Raw genomic sequence first — 22258 nt, 5'->3', positions numbered from 1 at the left:
TACAAAGCAACCACCTCATGGATGACTCGGCAGATAGATTTGAGTTCCAAGAGAAACTCCAGCGGCTTGGGTAGGTAGGTATTTGGTCTTGGGGAATATACATTCTAGTTGGGTATTTATACAGGCACATCGTTTACTGGGTTAAGTGAAGTAGAGATTGCAAGATCTCCATTTATCTGTGCTTTATTAGAAGAACACTTTAGGGTGCAGGCTCAGAAGTAAGTCCATTCTCTTGGATAAAGGCTAGAAGAACATGCAGCAGGAAGTGAAGTTTCTAAACTAAATAACTCTGCTTCACTTGGAACATGTTCTCTTCTATGGCCTGCGGGGGGTGCTGTTTACACTAAGGGCTGGCATCAGGAAAACTCTCCATTTGAGAGAGCCAATACAGTAACTCCTCACTTAAAGTTGTAGTTATGTTCCTGAAAAATGCAACTTTAAGTGAAACGATATTAAATTAATCCAATTTCCTCATAAGATTTAATGTAAATGTGGGGGGTTAGATTCCAAGGAAATTTTTGGGGGGCAGACAAAAGGCATTATATATTGTACTGTACTGTGCTTGGGAAGTGCCCCGACTTACCCCACACAGGCACAGCCCACTGCAGGCAAGGACGCTAGGAAGCACCTTCGCAGCAGCAGTGGCAGCTTAGCCGGAGAAGAACAGGCGCTGACTTTGCTGGGGGATGCTCTAGGCCTGCCTCTTCCCATCCCTGCTCCACTCCAGACCCACTTTTTCCCCACCCTCACTCCGGAGCACGCTGCATCCCTGCTCCTCCCCCTCCCTCCCAGAAAGCCCTAAGTGCCGCCAAACAGCTGTTTGGTGGTGGGGGAAGCGCTGGGAAGGAGGAGGAGGAGGTGGAGAAGAGGAACTTGTGCAATGCTCCCTTGTAAAGTCGCTGCCCTTCCACAAAATCTTACATGCAGTGTACAGAGCAGGCAGCCGAACGACATTATAAAGGAGCATTGCACAACTTTAAACAAGCATGTTCCCTAATTGAGAAACAACAAAATTAGGTCGAATTTATTGAAGTCAGTTTTGTAGAAAGCGTTTTTATACAGTCGAGTGTGTGTGTCCCCACACAAATGCTCTAAGTGCATGTAGTCAGCGGACTGTGTCCACAGTACCGAGGCAACAGTTGACTTCCGGAGCTTTACACTGTGGGTAGCTATCCCACAGTTCCCGCAGTCTCCACCGCCCATTTGAATTCTGGGTAGAAATCCCAGTGCCTGATGGGGCTAAAACATTGTTGCGGGTGGTTCTGTGTACATATCATCAGGCCCCCGTTCCCTCCCTCCCTCTGTAAAAGCAAGGGCAGACAATCGTTTTACGCCTTTTTTCTTGAGTTAGCTGTGCAGACGCCATACCACGGCAAGCATGGAGCCCGCTCAGCTAACCGTCACCGTATGTCTCCTGAGTGCTGGCGGACATGGTACTGCATTGCTACACAGCTGCAGTTTATTGCCTTTTGGCAGCAGACAGTGCAGTATGACTGGTAGCCGTCGTTGACGTAGTCCTGGGTGCTCTTTTAACCGGGCGCCTGGGCAAACATGGGAGTGACTCAGCAAGGTCATTTCCCTTGTTTCGTCTCATGGCGATTGAGTCCTACTGGCAGTGCACAGTCTTTTAATCTGCAGCTAGCAGAAGATGATGGCCAGTAGTCATACTGTACCATCTTCTGCCGAGCATCCAGGAGGTGATGATGGTTAGCGGTCGTACTGCACAGTCTGCTGTCAGCATGATGTATAAAGATAGATGAAGTGGCTCAAAACAAGAAATAGACCAGATTTGTTTTGTATTCATTTTCTCCTCCCTCCCTCTGTGAAATCAATGGCCTCCTAAACCCAGTTTTGAGTTCTATCCTTGAGGTTTGAGTTCTATCCTTGAAGCGGCCATTCGTTTCTCGCAAAGCCACCCCCTTTGTTGATTTAATTTCCTGTAAGCCAACCCTGTAAGCCATGTCGTCAGTCACCCCTCCCTCCGTCAGGGCAACAGCAGACAATCGTTCCGTGCCTTTTTCTATGCAGACACCATACCATGACAAGCATGGAGTCCCGCTCAGATCACTTTGGCAATTAGGAGCACATTAAACACCACACGCATTATCCAGCAGTATATGCAGCACCAGAAACTGGCAAAGCGAAACTGGGCGAGTAGGCGACATCAGCGCGGTGACGAGAGTGATGAGGACATGGACACAAACTTCTCTCAAAGCATGGGCCCTGCCAATGTGGGCATCATGGTGCTAATGGGGCAGATTCAGTGGTGGAATGCCGATTCTGGGCTCGGGAAACAAGCACAGACTGGTGGGACCGCAAAGTGTTGCAGGTCTGGGACGATTCCCAGTGGCTGCAAAACTTTCACATGCGTAAGGGCACTTTCATGGAACTCTGTGACTTGCTTTTCCGTGCCCTGAGGGCGCAAGAATACCAAGAAAAGAGTAGCCCTCACAGTTGAGAAGCAAGTGGCATAGCCCTGTGGAAGCTTGCAACGCCAGACAGCTACCGGTCAGTTGGGAATCAATTTGGAGTAAGCAAATCTACTGTGGGGGATGCTGTGATGCAAGTAGCCAGCGTAATCAAAGATCTGCTGATATCAAGGGTAGTGACCCTGGGAAATGTGCAGGTCATAGTGGATGTCTTTGCTGCAATGGGATTCCCTAACTGTGGTGAGGCCATAGACGGAACCCATATCCCTATCTTGGCACCGGAGCACCAAGCCAGCGAGTACATAAACTGCAAGGGGTACTTTTCAATAGTGCTGCAAGCACTGGTGGATCATAAAGGACGTTTTCACCAACATCAACGTGGGATGGCGGGAAAGGTACATGATGCTCGCATCTTCAGGAACTCTGGTCTGTTTCAAAGCTGCGGGAAGGAACTTTCTTCCCAGATCAGAAAATAACCATTGGGGGATGTTGAAATGCCTATAGTTATCCTTGGGGACCCAGCCTACCCCTTAATGCCATGGCTCATGAAGCCATACATAGGCAAGCCTGGAGAGTAGTCAGGAGCTGTTCAACTACAGGCTGAGCAAGTGCAGAATGGTGGTAGAATGTGCATTGGACGTTTAAAAGTACGCTGGTGCAGTTTACTGACTCGGTTAGACCTCAGCGAAACCAATATTCCCACTGTTATTACTGCTTCCTGTGCGCTCCACAATATCTGTGAGAGTAAGGGGGAGACGTTATGGCAGGGTGGGAAGTTGAGGCAAATTGCCTGGCTGCTGGTTACACATAACCAGACACCAGGGCGGTTAGAAGAGCACAGGAGGGTGCGGTGCGCATGAGAGAAGCTTTGAAAACCAGTTTCATGACTGGCCAGGCTACGGTGTGGAAGTTCTGTTTGTTTCTCCTTGATGAAACCCCCCGCCCCTTGGTTCACTCTACTTCCCTGTAAGCTAACCACCCTCCGCACCTCCCTTCGATCACCGCTTGCAGAGGCAATAAAGTCATTGTTGCTTCACATTCATGCATACTTTATTACTTCATCACACAAATAGGGGGATAATTACCAAGGTAGCCCAGGAGGGGTGGTGGAGGAGGGAAGGACAAGGCCACACAGCACTTTAGAAGTTTAAAACTTATCGAATGCCAGCCTTCTGTTACTTGGGCAATCCTCTGGGGTGGAGTGGCTGGGTGGCCGGAGGCCCCCCCACTGCGTTCTTGGGCATCTGGGTGAGGAGGTTATGGAACTTGGGGAGGAGGGCAGTTGGTTACACAAGGCTGTAGCGGCGGTCTGCTGCCTTTCCTGCAGCTCAACCATACACTGGAGCATATTAGCTTGATCCTCCAGCAGCCTCAGCATTGAATCCTGCCTCCTCTCATCATGCTGCCGCCACCTTTCATCTTCAGCCCTCTCTTCAGACTGCCACCTCTCCTCCCGGTCATTTTGTGCTTTCCTGCACTCTGACATTGTCTGCCTCCATGCATTTGTCTGTGCTCTGTCAATGTGGGAGGACAGCATGAGCTCAGAGAACATTTCATCGCGAGTGCGTTTTTTTCGCCTTCTAATCTTCGCTAGCCTCTGGGAAGGAGAAGATCCTGTGATCCTTGAAACACATGCAGCTGGTGAGAAACAAAAAGGGACAGTGGTATTTGAAAGACACATTTTATAGAACAAGGGGTACACTCTTTCACGGTAAACCTTGCTATTAACATTAAATACATAGCACATGTGCTTTCGTTACAAGGTCGCATTTTGCCTCCCCCCACTGCATGGCTAACAGCAGGTAACATTCTGTTCAGCCATAGGCAAACGCCCATCAGGAATGGGCACCTATGAATGTCCCCTTAAGAAAAGCACCTTATTTCAATCAGGTGACCATGAATGATATCACTCTCCTGAGGATAACACAGAGAGATAAAGAACGGATGTTGTTTGAACGCCAGCAAACATACACTGCAATGCTTTGTTCTACAATGATTCCCGAGTACATGCTACTGGCCTGGAGTGGTGAAGTGTCCTACCATGGTGGATGGAATAAGGCTGCCCTCCCCAGAAACCTTTTGCAAAGGCTTTGGAAGTATATCCAGGAGAGCCGCAAATGCCAGGGCAAATTAATCATTAAACATGCTGGCTTTTAAACCTTGTATAGTATTTTAAAAGGTACGCTCACCAGATGTCCCTTCTCCCCCTGGTATGGGAGGCAGCCTTGGGTGGGTTCGGGGGATACTGGCTCAGGTCCAGGGTGAGAACAGTTCCTGGCTGTCGGGAAAACCGGTTTTCTCCGCTTGTTTGCTGTGAGCTATCTACAACCTCCTCATCATCGTCTTCCTCGTCCCCAAAACCTGCTTCTGTGTTGCCTCCATCTCCATTGAAAGATTCACACAACATGGCAGGGGTAGTGGTGCTGAACCCCCTAAAATGGCATGCAGCTCATCATAGAAGCGACATGTTTGGGGCTCTGACCCAGGGTGGCTATTCGCCTCTCTGCTTTTCTGGTAGGCTTGCCTCAGCTCCTTAAGTTTCATGTGGCACTGCTTTGGGTCCCGTTATGGCCTCTGTCCTTCATGCCCTGGGAGATTTTCACAAGTGTTTGGCATTTCAAAAACTGGAACATAGTTCTGATAGCACAGATTCCTATCCCCATACAGCGATCAGATCCCGTACCTCCCATTCGGTGCATGCTGGAGCTCTTTTTGCGATTCTGGGACTCCATCATGGTCACCTCTGCTGATGAGCTCTGCGTGGTCACCTGCAGGTTGCCACACTGACCAAATAGGAAATTGAAATTCAAAAGTTCGCGGGCCTTTTCCTGTCTACCTGGTCAGTGCATCTGAGTTGAGAGTGTTGTTCAGAGAGGTCACAATGGAGCACTCTGGGATAGCTCCCAGAGGCCAATGCCATCCAATTGTGTCCACAGTACCCCAAATTCGACCCAGCAAAACCAATTTTCGTGCTAATCCCCTTGTCGGGGGTGGAGTAAGGAAATTGATTTTAAGAGCCCTTTAAGTTGAAAGAAAGGGCTTCGTCATGTGGACAGGTGCAGGGTTACATCAATTTAACGCTGCTAAATTCGACCTCATCGCCTAGTGTAGACCAGGGCTTTGAAACAACGTTAAGCGGGAAGACGTTAAGTGAGGAGTTACTGTAGTGTGTCTCTGGAGTTCCAGCAACACTTTTGACACTACAGAGCACACTAGACACTGGAGTGGTGACCACATGTAGTGGTTATTTGCTTCTATGGGCCAAAAGAGATCATGAAGAAGCTCTCCCATGTGTGCAGAGGAGTTTGTCCCCCTTTCTTATACCAAGCATTGGCTGCGTGCCACCAGTTAAAAGCTGTTACATCAATCTTTTCAGAGCTAAAAGATTTTTGCACCATTCCAAGGTCCTGATTCAGAAAAGCAGTCAAGCCACATGCTTATAAGCACATGCTGAAGTCCCATTGATTTCAATGGAATTTACATGCATGCTCAAGTGCTCTCCTGAGGAGGGATGATTTCCTGAAGTGGGGTCCCTGTGTGATTCAGGGAAAGCATGTTACAACTAGGTTAGAAACAATTATCGCCTGACAGCTCTGCCTCGGCATAAATATGGCTACAAGAACTTGTTTAAATGGAAATTTTGCTTCTTACATGTGTCTGATTTGGGGCAGTCTCTATTTATAATAACCAAGTATATGGCAGTTCTGGACTACAAAATCTGATTGGCTGAGATGAGGCTTGTATCATTGTTAGTGGCCAGCATAGGGTCACACCACCCCTGTGACCTCAACCTCATCATGAGATAGGTCTGATGTTGTAGCATATTTAGAGAAAAAATGCAGTATGAGAGACAATTTCAGTATATTTATACCACACTTCATGAAATTAAATGGCCCCCTTGAAGTGGTAAACTCAGATTTGAGAACACAGCATAATTAAACATGAGTAGCACATAAAATAAATGTAGCTGTCTCTAACACAGTGTGATTCTTTGTCCCCTCTAGTGACTAGACCAGAGAAGAGGTTTATGATTGTGTTACTGGCTCTAAGCTAAAAGAGCTAGTCCTTTATTTTAAGAAGCAGAGGGTTGGTGCTTTTAAATCCAGAGTTCCTAAATTCAATCCCAGCCAGGGCCATTGTTACATAAAATTATTTTCCAACATTCCTTGAGGCATCAAGAGCTGTTTCGAGTGCCACCTGCCCTGTTGTTTTTCAGGAGCGCGTCAACTTAGGTAGGAGAATTTTGAGGGCCAGAGCAAGTTTGTATCCCGGTGCAATGAGGTATGGAAAGGCTGGCCCCAGCCTTAAGTATATGGACAAGTACTCCAGGTGTATTGAAATTCACACCTTTTCCATGGCACTTGTAATCATCCCCTCCACAACTGCTTGGGAACCACAGATCCTATATTTCAGAGTAGCAGCCGTGTTAGTCTGTATTCGCAAAAAGAAAAGGAGTACTTGTGGCACCTTAGAGACTAACAAATTTATTAGAGCATAAGCTTTCGTGAGCTACAGCTCACTTCATCGGATGCATTTGGTGGAAAAAAAAGCCACCAAATGCATCCGATGAAGTGAGCTGTAGCTCACGAAAGCTTATGCTCTAATAAATTTGTTAGTCTCTAAGGTGCCACAAGTACTCCTTTTCTTTTTACAGATCCTATAGATCTCCTGCATGGAATTGTGATATAGACACTGGTGGCAGAACCTTCTGGTGCCAGCTAACAATCCCTATAAGGTTAAAATGAACATCACATTCCTTGGGACCTGATATAGGTCTGCTCTCTTCTCCCACACCCTGCCCACAAATTCAGTAGCCACTCTCAGCACTTATTGTTACGTGCTGTGAGCCTGGCAGCATGAAATCCTAGCATGGAACCCAAATGCTTCATTTACCTCTCCTGGCCCTCTGTGTCTCACAGCTGCAAGGCCACTCATGTGTTATCCACCATTAAACTCTTCACCTGGTAATCAATATCTGTAGGGGAGGCAACAGCACATGGGGATTGCAAGATGGGGCAGGGGAAAACAGAAAAATGAGGCCTAAGGAAAAGATCAGCTGAATTACTTCAGTGAAACAAAATTGTAGGGGCAGGGACTCTGTCTTCCTTTGTGTTGGAGAGGGGCCCAGCTCATTTGGGGTCCTCCTGCAGTCTAAAGAGGTGACAGTGAAGACACCAATCCTTCCCAACTCCCTCTTTTCTCTTTGTCTTCCCCAGAATTTACATGGGTGGCCATAGATCAGACAGCTCCCTGGATAATCTGGAGATCAACAACCCATCCTCTGAAGATCTTTAAGGTGTCTCAGGTTGGGCATCCCAGAATCACTAATTCTTTTTGGATAATCTTGGCCATTATTGGTCAGTGTCGACAACATGTTCGGTGCTGTGTGGAACATACAGGAGAAAGAAATTATCCACTCCGCTAATGCTGAAGGAGACAGTGTTTATGAGTAACTCTGCACTACCATGGATCAGACACACAACAGTGGGATCATTTCAAGATTCCTTTTTTGACATGTTTCAGAGTAGCAGCCGTGTTAGTCTGTATTCGCAAAAAGAAAAGGAGTACCGGTGGCACCTTAGAGACTAACAAATTTATTAGAGCATAAGCTTTCGTGAGCTACAGCTCACTTCATCCGATGCATCCGATGAAGTGAGCTGTAGCTCACGAAAGCTTATGCTCTAATAAATTTGTTAGTCTCTAAGGTGCCACCGGTACTCCTTTTCTTTTTGACATGTCATTCTGTCCCTCATTTCCCAGGCCAGAGGCTCACACCGCTGTGACCTGGCAGCACAGGGGAGCCCTTTCACTTACCAATGGTTGCACTGATCTCAGCCATGAACCTGTCATAACAAAAGTGATGGATGAAGGAGCTCTTGCCAACGCCAGAGTTGCCCACAAACACCACTTTGAAGACACGTTCTGGGGAAGAGCTGACTGGTTCACGTACCTGAATTTGGGGAAAAGAGGGTGGGAAGACAAGAGGAGAAGAGAGTTTATAGAAACCAAGGTCTGAGTTGTGCTTTATGGGCCAGAACCACAGCTGGTATAAACCAATGGAGACTGGAGGTGGGTGGTAAGGTTCACAAAAGCTCAACCTGCACAAGATTCACCCATCCCCCCCCGGTAGCACATGAGAGAAAAGGAAGAGCCCTAAATTATTAGACTTACCATGGTTTCAGTGCCAATGGGCTGCTCTCTGGAGGACAATGGGGAATCATTGTCCAATTCATCCGCCAGCCCCCGCCATTTGCTGCCGCTCTCGCTCACAGCTTGAGGTGCAGCCCTCTCCTTCTTCAGTGGGGTTGTGGTGGCCAGGAAGTATTTACAGCTCTTCTTGTTGGGCTCTTCCACAGTCATGTCCTCCAGGAAAGTGAGAGGAAGATCCCCAGGAACCAGCTGTCTGCGCCAAGACCCATGTGTGCTCCAGAGATGGGATGGGGAGGCCCCAGAAATGATCAATGTGACCAAGTTAGAGCACACAGAATACTGACTGGGACACGCACACGCACACACACACACTCTCTAAGACTCAGACTTAAGACCAACAGTGCCCCCTAGGGGAGGAAGGAGGCGAGAGGACACAGCACACATGTCCCAGTTCTGCAAATACTTATGCACGTTTCAGTGTTTGCAAGATTGGGGTCTGAGACTGTGGATCTTACCCACATGTTATATAGGTTCAAGGCCTCTTAATGGAACAAAACTCAAAGGAAACTCAGAGATGGTGGCAATAGGATCCTGGCACCAGCAGGGGTATGGACAGGCTGACTAAAAGTCCATTCAAACCGTTTCTTATGGTGACCGTCTATGTTGTAATTCGATGGGGGCGGGGATTTCAGAAAACAAATTGTAGCCAATCATGTGTGGCAGTTTTCCAAAAAGAGTGATGTTTGGTTTATTTGAACATTTTTAGTTTTTTTTTTTTTAAATAGAAAATTTATTTTTGCTGGCTTTTTGTTTTTTTTTGTTTTTTGTTCCTTCAGTTCTTGGTTCTCACCTGCCACCCTGTCCCTTTCTTTTTCCTATTGCCTCAGGAAAAGAGAAGGGAAAACAGGGGAGAAAGGAATGGGGGGAGGGAGAGAGGAAAAACAAGACACTGCAAGATGACTCCGTTTTCAATTTCTAATTTCATCAAATGTGTGCGCCTTGGAACACGTCCCTTATTAGCAGCCACAGTTCCGCTGAGTGCTTACATTCCCCAATCAAGTGCAGGGGGCTGGACTTGGTGACTTCTCACTGTCCTTTACAATCCAACATTGCTATGATTTACAACCATGTTAGCCAGGGGTGAAAGTAACTTAAAGGACTTACCGGTACTCCAGAGTCCTGAGCAGGGAGGTGTGGCCTCAACCGGAAGAGGCAGGGGCCTTTAAATCAAGATTTAAAGACCCCAGGGCTCCAGCTATGGCTGGGAGCCCCTGGGCCTTTAAATCACCCCGGGAGCTACCAGCTGCAGAGGCAGCTGGGAGCCACGGAGCTCAGGGGCGATTTAAAGGGCCCGGGTTCTGGATGCCGCTATCGCAGCAGAGCCCCTGGCCCTTTAAATCACCGCCGGAACCCTGCTGCAGTTACCCCAGGGGCTCCAGAAGCAGGGCTCAGGCAGTGCTTTACAGGGCCTGGGGCTCCGGCCGCTGCAGGGAGCCTGGGGTCCTTTAAAGCGCCAGCCAGGGGAAGCTGATCCAGCCCAGCCCGGTGCACTGGCTCTTGCTGATACTCCATACCGTACCAGATAGGCTTACTTTCACCTCTGGTGTTAGCTCTGCAGCCCACTTCTAAAAACTGGGTCTTAACACCACACACAACTGGCTCAGGGGAAGGAAGACATCAAAGATCTGGGCTCTGACAGAAATTATTCTTCTGAGCCAGCTGCTTCCCAACTGTAAGCTCTCAACTGCAGTGAAGCTTTTCCCAAGGGAAGGTCGAGTGGGTCATCACTCACTCCGTTGTCGTTGTGAAATGGCTGCATGACCGCCCACCGCTGCATGTGTTTGAAGCCATGTCTTCACTAAGTGGGAGGATTACAGGACCTTAGGGCAGGCTGCCCCGTGCAACCTGTCATATATGACGTTAATCGGATGGCAGGGAGAGCAGTCACCTTTGGAATAATTCACTTGGTACAGAGGACTCATTAGCACTTGGAGCACACAACTGAGGAGCTGAGAGCTATTAAGTGTTCTATGGCCAGATTGGCTCGCCATTGTTAAGGACCTAGAAGAAGGGAAAGGGAAGATATAAAACTGAACTAAGCACTTGAACTCAGTGGAAAGATTTCCTTTCGCTTCCCTGGACACTGGACCAGATCCAAACGAGGTGGGGCCAGGGGAGACGTGCATGCTACATTACAGCTTAATACTAGGGTAGCATGCTCACAATTGCATCAAGCTTGCATTTAATACAAGGCACTAGTGGATGGACCAGGGGTCAACTTTTTTCCCCTCTCCCCTAAGCCTGCATGTGGCCAATACCACTAGGGCCATGAACGTTCATTATCTGCTAAGTGCATTCATTTTCCTCCCTGTATTATAGGGTGATCAGACTGGAAGTGATGGAGAATATTTGACCGAATGAAATTCCCAACAGAAGGAAGCTCACACATGGGCTCCAGCTCTTGGAGAATAGAAATGTGCATGACCCTCCCTCTACACCCTAAAGATACACGAGCATGACTGGCTGGAATATGGGGTTGAGAGGCAAAGGCCTCTTCAGAGTTGGGTTGCCAACTTTCTATTGGCACAAAACTGAACATCCTAGCCCCACCCCCTGCCCCTGCCCCTTCCCCAAGGCCTTACCCCCCGCTCACTACATCTCCCCTCACTCACTTTCACTGGGCTGGGGCAGGGGGTTGGGGTTCAGGAGAGAGTAAGGGCTCTAAATGGGGGTGAGGGCTCCAGGATGGAGCCAGAAATGAGGGGTTCAGGGTGCAGGAGGGGGCTCCGGGCTGGGGCAAGGAGTTGGGGTGCAGGAGGGGATGAGGGCTCCAGCTGGGGGTATGGGTTCTGGGGTGGGGCTGGGGATGATGGGTTTGGGGTGCAGGAGGGGGCTACAGGCTGGTGGGGGGCTGAGGGATTTAGAGTGTGGGAGGGGGCTGTGGCAGAGGGTTGGGGTGTGGCTGGGAATGAGGAGTTTGGGATGCAGGAGGGTGCTCAGGGCTGGGACAGGGGGTTGAGGTGCAGGGGGGTGAGGGCTCTAGGGTGGGGCTGAGGGGTTCAGGGTGTGGAAGGGGGCTCTGGCCTGGGGCAGGGGGGTGAGGTGTAGTGGAGTGAGAGCTCTGGGGTATGGGAGGGGGTCAGGGCTCTGGGTGTGAGCTCTGAGGTGGGTCTGGGGATGAGGGGTTTGGGATGCAAGAGGGGGCTTAGGGCTGGGACAGGGGACTGGGGCATGGGCTTACCTCAGGCAGCGGTGCTGCGGAGCCAAGGCAGGCTGCCTGCCTGTCCTGGGGCACCACGCTGCACCCCAGAAGCGGACATCAGGTCTGGCTCCTCGGTCGGGGGGTGGGAGCCAGGGGCTCTGCAGCACGTGCTGCTCTTGCCCACAGACACCACCCTTCCAGCTCCCATTGGCCAGAAACTGGCCAATGGGAGGGCCGAGCCGGTGCTCGGGTCAAGGCCAGCACGCAGAGCCCTGTGGCTCCCCCCTGCCTAGGAGCCGGACCTGTCCACTTCCAGGGTGCAATGCGATGCACCAAGACAGGCAGACACTAGCCTGCCTTAGCCCTGCTGCACCGCAAACCAGACTTTTAACAGCACAGTCGGCGGTGCTGACTGGCGCTGCCAAGGTCCCTTCTTGCCCGGCTGTTCTGATCGAAAACCGGATACCTGGTCACCCTACTTAAAAAAAAAAGTTTTCATCAAGGCCACTGAAGGCAAACCACCACCTCAGGTGGAGTGATGCAGCTACACGTTTACAGGCTCTCCAGAGATTATAGCAATTCTTAAGTAACACGTGGTCGCTCAACAGCAGGAGTGGGAACAGAAGGGTGATCAAGCACTCCTCCTCTTCCCCACACCATCGCAATGTCCAAGCCTCTGCCCCTGCTAAACCCTTTGGATCATCACATGCCAGCAGCTGTGTGCTGGCTCACCAAAGGAACAGCTCTTGAGAGGAATGGGAGGACAATATCTCCAGCCCTTCTGGTCCCATTGGGTAGAATCTCAGCAAGAGGCTCAGGGATCCTCCCCATCTTGTTCAAATTCCCAGCAGGGAATTTGCTCAGATGTTGTAAACCAGACTTTTACCAGGTGCTTAAATATGTGGCCATTAAGGTGGCAGGGGTAAAAAGGGGGTTTGCATGCACAGTCTGGTAAACAGGCTAGTGGCTAAAGGAGCATGCACACCAGGAGTTAACTGCAGACTCTCTTAACTGCAGGGACAAAATTGGGCCCTCACAACTGCAGATTATTTCTTAAAATTAGTCCTTGTGATTTAAGTAATTCAACCACTTTAGTAGTCTCTGTAGCTTTGTCTACATGGGGAATTTGCCTTGATTCCAACAATTGATCGCCGACCACTCACGTTGCTGCACCAGTGCAAGCCCCGTATGTAGACAAAGAACACCAGCTAGCCGCTCCTGTCCCCATCAAGCTGCAACCCACCAAGCTCCAACAATTAACCCATCATTGGCCCACATTGTGGCAGGGCAGACACAGAACACAGCTGGGCCAGCAGGCTGGCTCAGCTGATCACAGACTTATGGCATGCGACTAACACAACACAAATTCCTGTCTAACCGTTTGACCAGCTTGTCCTCCAACAGGCATTTGCCTATCACTGACCCTTTCTTCAACAGAGGCCTTTTGCTCTGAGGTGCCTGGAACTTAAAGAGAGGGGATGAAAAGAGCAATTAGGATCCATCAGCCAAAGGACCAAGCACCAGAAGGCACCAGCTCAAACCGCACTGAGCGAATGGCAGCTCCAGCCTCACAAGGGAGATGGTTTTTCAACTCTTTCAAGGCTTTGGCATGTACAGCAATGGAGTCCAAGCAATAGCCAACAGCGTTGGGTGGATGTGCAAGAGGGGTTAAAGAATTACATGCACTTAGAAGTCACAACGGAGGACTTCAGGAGGTTTTCATGGTAACCGCTACATTACATTTCTGGGCCCTGAGTCAGGAAGGTACCTTAAGCACACACCTAGCTTTAAGCACACGAATGGTCCCAGTAAAAATCACCAGCCTTATTCTCAGCATGAGCAGAAATAGCTACCTGAACTTGGGCCCTTCTTATGATTTTTTCATTCTCTGAGGTGGTAAAGGCGGTGTCACGATTGGAAGGATTATAGCAAACAGGCATTTCCTGTTAAGTAGGGAGTCACACTGCTCTTCTGTATGGATCAGTGTTTCATAACGCTAGAGCTTGTAGTTACTGCACACATTCTGTTCTTAATCACAACTGCTGCACACCTGTTCACCTAGTCCCATCCCATGTAGGGATTGCAGCAGATGAAGAGAGATTGGTGCTAAAAGGGGATCCGTGCCAGGACCTCCTCCTGCTTTTACTGTGCAGAAAGCCACACATACTCCATAGGAACAGCAGGTGAGAAAAATCACTTCTCCAATAGGGGCTTTGATAGCAACATGCATGTGTCTCTACGGAGAAATTTTCACTTGGCAACTGTTGTGATAATTGGGCCGACAAAGTTACCAGAGGCGGGAGTTCACTTGTAAGACATGCATTCACAAGCTGGTACAAAAACCTATAATAACAAACGTTGGTGGAAAGTCGGTCAAGTTGTCAACAATGACTGTTATAAATAGGTGCAAGAGAACCAGAGACTAACCCAGTTCAAACCAAAAAGGCCATATTGATAGAACTATGCTGAACTCATGCTTGGTAACAACAGAAGATGGGGACTTGGAAAGCAATGAACCAAAATCAGTGTGGCAGCTATTATGCCAAATGGGTTGAGCAAACAACGAGGGGGCGGGCTATTCTACCCACCATTCCCTTTGTGGGTCCTTAAAGAGAGAGACTTGGGGGGGGAGAAAATAGAAGAGATGGAAGCTACTGGAGGTAGCTTTACCATCTTTTCTGCCACCCCTACCATCTCCTGGGACCTCGCACCTTTGTCACCCTAATCCTGAGAGATGTCCTGCCCACACCAGGCCAGAGGGAGGGACCCAGATGACATCACCACCCCACCAGCTATAGCAGAATCCCTGAGGTGAAATGGGATCAGACTAACAGTGGCAGCAACAGCTCTAGCTCATCTCAACTAACTTCTCTTTTACTCAAAAGGACAGTTCTGACTGTCTTTGATCCGACCTAAGAGACTGTCAGACACGGGTGTTTTCCCCTTCTAAAAATCGCACTCCAGCTAAAGGTAAAGGGACCAAGGGATGTTCTTAAAATCATACCCTTATTTAATGCTTTATGTTTCAAGTGCTTTAACTGTTTTTTCTTTTCTTTATCTTTAATTAAAGGATTTTAAATGGTATGTTTCTCATGGTTCTAAGCAGGCTGAGGTCTCAGTATAACAATCCCAAACACTGTTTAATGTTGAACATGACTGGGTTATGTTAATATCTTTGGACCCCTCTAGTCCATCTAAAGTAATACCACACACCATTGCAACTTTTCAATGGCATTTCTCATTTTTAGACTTGTCTGACTGGCCCCTTCCCTGCAGCCAGCTTCCCAGAGAGCACAGGAAAAAAATATTAAAGAAAATAAACATGCCTGTGAGATAGAGTGGTTCCCACAAAGAAAGCCTCAGTGACTTGCCCGAGGGCAGGCTGAGGGGTCTATGGCAGAGCAGGGAAATTGAATCCCGGTCTCCTAAATCCCAGGCTAGCATGCTAACCACTGGATCAGCCTGCCTCTCTTCACACAGCTGGCCCTCATCCACCCACCAGCCACAACAAAAGAGAACACACAGACGAGGAAGTGTGGTCCATATGCTGGTTTAGGGGAGGGGTGAGGTCTCTTCTCCAGATTACACATCATTTTGCAGGCCTACAGACACAAACACAAGACTTTTTGGGGGGGAGGGGGAAGGAGGAGGAGGAGGATGTGGAAGTGGGTTTTTAACCTACCCTACGTCTGCAGGAGCAGCTCTTTTTGACCCAGAGAACCCCTGCAAGTGGCTCATGCTAAGTGCTCCCAGGGTTTGTGTTTCACATGAATATAGCCTAGGCTGGGCTGTTTACCTGCCCCCACCCCCCAAGTAAGAAAAACCCCCACACCCCACCCTCAAACAACCCTTCCCCCCAAAGCTCATCCCAAGGCAATTTTTTAAAAATATAATCAAATGTGGACAGTAGCTTCTCAGGGGACAAGAACTCTAAATCGGTGGTATTTTAAAATGGTCCTCTGGAGTCGATGGCCTCCCTTGCCTACAAGGCTAAGCTGAACTGCAAGTTAAAAAAAATATTACCACAGAAGAAAAACATTTGGGACCAGATCCCACCCCCATGGAAACCAGCAAAAAGAGTCTGCTTTGCAGGGGGACGTCAGCTGGTTCTATTTCCAGAGCGTGGCAAAGGAAAGGGATTTAAATATACACCTTGTCATGCCCTAGGGCTGATGGTATCTGGTTATAAAAAAGGAGTTCTGTCAGGGGCTAGTTTATATCAGGAGGGCCCTGATTCTCAGACAGCCACAGAGCACGTGTCCCGCACCGTAAGGTCTTGGTAGCCCATTTCCTGAAGCTCATATTAGAATGTGGTTCAAGTGTTCCTCCCAGGGTGAAGCAAAGCACGGGAGACACTCAGCCACGGTGGGAAGAGAAAACATGCAAGGGTCAGACTGGGAATAGCAGCTGAAATTTGAGGGCATTCTCTCAATGCTTGGAATCATGCAGCCATCCCATCCCATGTCTCACATGTGCCTCAGGAAATGTTGCAGAGCCGTCAGTCACCTTTGGAGCTCAGGTGACTCCTGGGTAATCTGTTACCAGCCAGCCTTACCCAAGAGTAAATATTACCTACTAAATAAATACTTATTTCTAAAAAAAGAGAGACAGTTGCTGGGATCTTTTCCCCCCCCCCATTGGTTCATCAGGCTTTTATTGGCTTGTTGGCTTTGTGTAACTTTGGCTTTTCACATAGATGGTACAGATACAAACATGACATCACAACTGTACAATACACAATGCCAGGATTCCATGAAGACCACAGAATGCATAGACCTACTATGGGGGGAAAGGAAGGCATGTCCTCTACTTCTCATTCACATTCCACTGCTAGCATGTCCTGGCAGTTTAGGTCCCAGTGCCTTACTAGTGGTGAATAGAGGAATCTTACCTGATCAGGAGAGCACCTTTGCTAACACACACCATACAAATATAACAACATGGCTGGGGATCAAACCTGGGACTTCCGGATTTAAAACAATGTACTGCTTCTGCTGAAGGATCAGCTGTTTGCTCATAAACCTGTGTGTGTGGTCGAGCCACTAGAGGGCGATGCAAAGCCACACCGTGTTAGCATGGGCTACACAAACATGCCCATGGCAATGTTAGAAGCTTTTAGGAAGAACGAGGGATAAAACCCTTCCTAAAAGAGTGCAGAGGATCAGGGTTCTTGTTGCAATTAGATACATACAGTCCTATACCCCTTGCTCTAGCCCATGTGCTTCTTCCTTGCACCTTCATTTCACGGAAATAACATTATCCTAAGATTTACAAAGAGCTAAATTTTTAAATTATTTTTGCGTATTTAAAAAATAGATACATTCCCACTCCACGAGGGGCTGTGTTTAAACACACATGCCAGAACTACAGAAAAGACCAGATAGAAAAGGCCCTATTGCTGCTGCCGATGGCTAGAACTTGCATCACATTCCAGTAGGTAGGGTCCCTGTTAGGGACCTGTGGCAAATCAATGTCCCCGACAGCCTCACAGGCCTTGAACAACTTCATATTGAAATGAGATGTGGATTGGTTGACCACCAGAATCCCTGGGTTTAAAAGCAGCAAGCTGTTTCCACTAGTCCAATATTAATAGGCTGGGAAGTCTGAAGTCCCCACTCCCTGTCCCGCTGCTAAGGGTTCACTGTGGAAAGAAAGCCCTGTATCTGGAATATATGCCTCAGACTTTGAATGCAGTTCCCATTATAACCTGCCCAGATTACCAATTCTCTCCTGAAGGACAGATTTTCTTTGCACCATACTATCAGTACAATCTGCTCTTAAAGCAGCATGAAGTTGATTGGCCGGAGGTACACAGCTGATGTCAGGGTTCTTACACCATTCCCCCTCCCTGCTACCATCATAGGAGGGGGAAGGGTAAAGGCAATACCTGTGTGCCACACTGTTCCTAGGCTGCATTTCAGCCTCGTGGGTCTGTTACAGCTGACACAAGTCAGAGCAGCCCCCAGTTGCTCTAATGCAGTACAAGGGGATCAGCCCTGGACAGAGCTACAGCAGGAGCAGCAAATGCCTTTGTGTGCATACTCCTGAACTGGACTTTGTGCATCAGCCATACCACAGCACCTGGCTCATGATTTTAAATACGTGTCATATATATTACATATAGATGCACACACACTCATACACACACAAACAACAGCTAAACGTTTGAATGCCTCCAAATAAGAGACCCAACTATTGTTGTAACAGCTGAAGTGCTGGCGGTCATGCCTGAATGCTGACCTGGCTTTTCTTCTGGAGCAGGTTTTAATTGCAGTCTATGGTGAACCTAAGCCTATGGGTAACTGAGGTTTTGGTCACTAACTCTATACAGTAACATTTCCACACAGGGCTAGAAAAATGGGTCTGATATAAATCAGCCCCACCTCAGCAGAGTTCAAATGAAGTCAGTGATTTACACCCGATGAGGATCTGGCCCCCAAATTCCTAAAATAAAGAAATATGGCAAGAAATCTCCTCACTGTATTTTCCACTGAATGCATCCGATGAAGTGAGCTGTAGCTCACAAAAGCTTATGCTCAAATAAATTTGTTAGTCTCTAAGGTGCCACAAGTACTCCTTATCTTTTTGCGAATACAGACTAACATGGTTGCTACTCTGAAACATGGCAAGAAACGGATCAGTGTTTTCTCCTGACCTATCATTTTGGGTGTGGCTGAGGTTTCAATGCAATCCAGGTAGGGGCTCTGGGACAGATTCCAGTCTCCAAGACAGTCTGTACTTCAGGTGCACCATGTTCAGTACAGAAGCTTTTACTGGCCTCTTTAATGGGGTCTGTCGCTGTTTCTTGAATAAGTTGCTAACTTTTTTCCTATTGCCATCACCCCCATCAATTAAAACACATTTAAAAAACCCAACTAAGAGATGAGCCCCACACTTCTGGGGCAGAAATATCTTAGAGTGGAGGTGTGTCTGTAGTATTCCTCTGAATGGCTCTAAACCAAAACAACACAAACGGATTCTGTTTCTGCTCTTTAGGCTATACAGACTGCCTCAAAGAGGGTCCTTTCCCCCATTTTATTTAACATCAGAAATACCAGGTCCTGACTTCCCTCATACTTGTGGAGGACAAGAACAGGCTGATACCACAACAGGCTGAAAACTGAGATGAACCTCTAGGCAGGGGGAGGGGATGCTAAAGCCTTGTCCACACTGGGAGATTATTCATATAGGTGCACCAATGCCACAGAACCAGTGCAAATAAGCTGCACTGCTATCACAAGTGCCTTGCACCAGTACAACTGCCCCCGTTTGAAATCAAGGTAAAAGGAGCCGGGGGAGGTTTCCTTGACACATCAGTTCATTAAGAAGAAAAGCTAGGATGCCAAGAGGGTGGTTATCATCCCAACAACCACTGGAGCTCAGAAGCCTGGGTAGGTGTGACGGAAAGGCCTGGCATTGAAGCAGAATATAGTGAAAAAGGTAAAAGCACCATTTCCCCCCCGTTTTCATTGGATTCTGCAATAAAGTGATCTGTTTTTATTGGGTGATTTTTCCAGGAAAAGGCAGTATGCTAACATGCCAATGGCACGTGATCCCTACGATAAAGCCAGCAACTGGATTGGATATCCTGAATGACCACATACCATCTCTTGGTGCAGCAGGGACTCCGGTTACTTTGGAAGAGGTGAGCTGGCACTTCCTCCAGATGGCTTAGCTAACACTTTTCACCCAGGACACAGGCAGAGCTGGAACTATGTGCTCTGATAGGGTGGATTGGTCTAAATTGTGGAGGGCTATCCACCACCAACTGGCACCACAACACTCACACACGCAATTAGCAGCTTCAGCAAATCCCCATGCAGGATTCAGAAACAAATCCCACCCCCTGAACCCTAAAGGAAATAGTCAATGCAATTACGTTGTTCTGAAACAAGCCCTTCCTTCTTTGAATTTTACACCAGTCTTTCTTACAGGAGGAGCAGCCCGCAGCCAAAGCATAGACCGGACCCCTGGAACTGACATGCTGGATCCTCCTTACCCCAGCCCTCCGTTTTGCTGCATCCCCTCCTTGCATGCTCATTGACGTTGCTGGAAGGCTATCCCCTCCACATCTTTGCCAATGGAACACGGTGACAAGGTTGGGGGAAGATGACCCCTGGTTGCAAGGATGGATCTAAGTGTGGGTGAAGGGGAGAGGAAAGGAGCTTTGCTGTAAGATGAATGAAGGGCCCACAAGGACGTCCACCTACACCACACGCTCTTACTAGTCTGGGAGGCCATCCAGCCTTTAAGTAAATGCTGGAATGCTGGTGAGCCCGCCTGCCTCATGCATCATATGGTACCAATAGCTTGGCTCAGCCCCCATCCAAGGCTGCATCTTCAAGACGATCAGATTGTGGGCAAAGGTGATGCAGATGAGGCCCACAGTGAACCCAGTGGTGCTGTTCCCCTTCCTTTATGGGGTCTGAGCCCCATCCCCCTCCTTGTGGGCTTGCTGTTGCATGTCTGTGCAGGACATTTGACAGGGATAGGGCTGGGACCAGGTTGGCAGCGGCTGGCACAAAGGATGGAGGAGGCATGCAGTACTACTTTCTATTAACTCAAATAGGCCCTGGAGGCTGCAGAGATGGGTGCCGGCAGGCAGGCAATCTTGCTGGACTCTACCCCATCATCACCATTCAGGCTAACACAGCCTGACCTCCGGCGTGGGATTCAGCACCACTGTCCTCCTGGCCTTGAATTCCATGGCTCAATCACAAACACCCCTGGTCCCCACACTTGGACTCCCCCTTCATCACAGCCACAGGACAGTGGACTCCAGCAGCCCCTTCCCACCAGCCTGAATGTAATCTGCACGGCACTCTCCAGAACAGGAGAAGTGCATGCAAGTCTAAGGTGCTACACCAGGCCTCAGGTGCTTTGGTCAGTGTCCCCCGTGGAAGTGAAGAGCCCCCGAGTGGTGACAATAACAGCAGCAGACGAAAGGGCGGTGATTTGGGATTAGGATTTTCTTTCTTAGACTAACCAGCTTCTTGGCTTCAAAGGCATCTCTGTCATCCCGAAGCTTCTTGTTCATCTCTCTGCTCCAAAGGAAGGTGAGAGAGAGAGAAGCAAAATGGTTACCAAGCACTCCTTGGGAGCAGGGCAGACACCAACACTGGAGAGCTAATTAGGGAAATAAGGATGCCCTTCCTACTAGATGGGTTGGGTGGGGGGGTCTCAGTCCAGATAACGATAGGACTCCATAGTATTCTCTTAAACAGGAGGAAAGAATAATCCCCTCCACTGGATGAATTGCTGGGTGACATCCTATGGTCTGTGTTATGCAGGAGGTCAAGCTGGATGATTATATTGGCCCCTCTGTGAATCTATGGATGCCACCGAAATACATTCAATATTATTACAGCTTCCTGGAGAGACAAAGAATTTGTATGGTGCTTCGGCAGCGTTGGCACATCTGGAAACAAGCTAGCCAGAAGAGGACCAGCGCTAACGAACCAGCCCAAATCCCTTTGGCTATTGGTTGGAGGATTCCCAACTCCCACCCCAAAGAGTCACTAATTCTGGATGCCAAGGAGCTCTCCCAGAGGAAACAAGCATTCTTGGTCACAGCTGGAGTTTTGAATCTATTTCTGTCTGTGGGGTGGATAATGCCTCTGACCTTTCCACCTCTTCTCTAGTCTCCTCTCTAGGGAAGTAGCAGTTTCTCAACACCCCCCCTTACCTGAGGAGCTCCAGCTGTCGAAGAAGGCTTTGTTTCTCTTTCTGCATGTTCTTAGAGACTCTAAACACATCCCTGTGTAAAGGGAGGGGAAAAGAAACAAGGTTAAGTGAAAGATTAGAAAGGATGGAACCCTCCCCCACCCCCGGTCTCTCATGCACACACAAGTGATGTTGCTAAAGGTACAAGCCTGCCAGCTTCAATGATAGTTCAGTGGATAGAGCATTGGCTTTGGAGCCAGCAGACCTGAGTTCTGCCACTAGCCTACTTCGTGTCCTTGGGCAAGTTGCTTTCCTTCTCAGCACCTCAGTTATCCCACTTATAAAATAGGGATAATGTCATGTCTGGGTCATGGGCAGCCCAACCTAGTAATTAGAGCCAGAGTTTGCAGTCACAATATAGGAATTAAGAATTGGCTTGGTCAGGATACCGGGAGGTCAGAAGCAGGACACAAGCTGGAGGTTCAGAAACCACAAGGTAGATGCTAAGAGTCAAACTGGATGGAGATGCCAGGAAATGGAGCAGGAAGCACAAGGCATGCAGTCCAGAGCAGGATGGAGCCCACTTGTTCATACAGGTGCCTGCTGCTGGCTTATGTAGCACCAGTGGGCCACACTGGGGCTAGGCTTTATAGGTCCCATATAAGCTGCTGCCAGGTGGAGGGTTGGAGAGTGGCTGCTCTCAGGAACCTTGTGGGCCCAGGTTTGAGACCCATGAGTCATGACTGATAATGATACATGCCTCTGTTTGTTAATGCATCATGAGATGAAAAGCTGCTACGTAAGAACTAAGTCT

The 22258-nt window shown here is 48.6% G+C and overlaps 1 protein-coding gene across 1 annotated transcript in view; it reads right to left on the bottom strand.

Moving 5' to 3' along the window:
• Positions 1-22258, bottom strand: part of CRACR2B (calcium release activated channel regulator 2B) — an 86866-nt gene that overhangs the window by 6178 nt on the left and 58430 nt on the right. The window contains 8 exon segments of the mRNA XM_043517839.1: positions 7323-7404; positions 8244-8379; positions 8601-8664; positions 8666-8723; positions 8726-8832; positions 13160-13239; positions 20768-20822; positions 21467-21538. Coding sequence (XP_043373774.1) covers positions 7323-7404; positions 8244-8379; positions 8601-8664; positions 8666-8723; positions 8726-8832; positions 13160-13239; positions 20768-20822; positions 21467-21538 — 654 coding nt within the window.

This window comes from Dermochelys coriacea, chromosome 6 (assembly GCF_009764565.3).
Source record: "Dermochelys coriacea isolate rDerCor1 chromosome 6, rDerCor1.pri.v4, whole genome shotgun sequence".
Classification (NCBI taxonomy): domain Eukaryota; kingdom Metazoa; phylum Chordata; order Testudines; family Dermochelyidae; genus Dermochelys; species Dermochelys coriacea.
The sequence above is the reverse complement of the archived record's forward strand: the minus strand, read 5'-3'. Positions and strand labels throughout refer to the sequence as shown.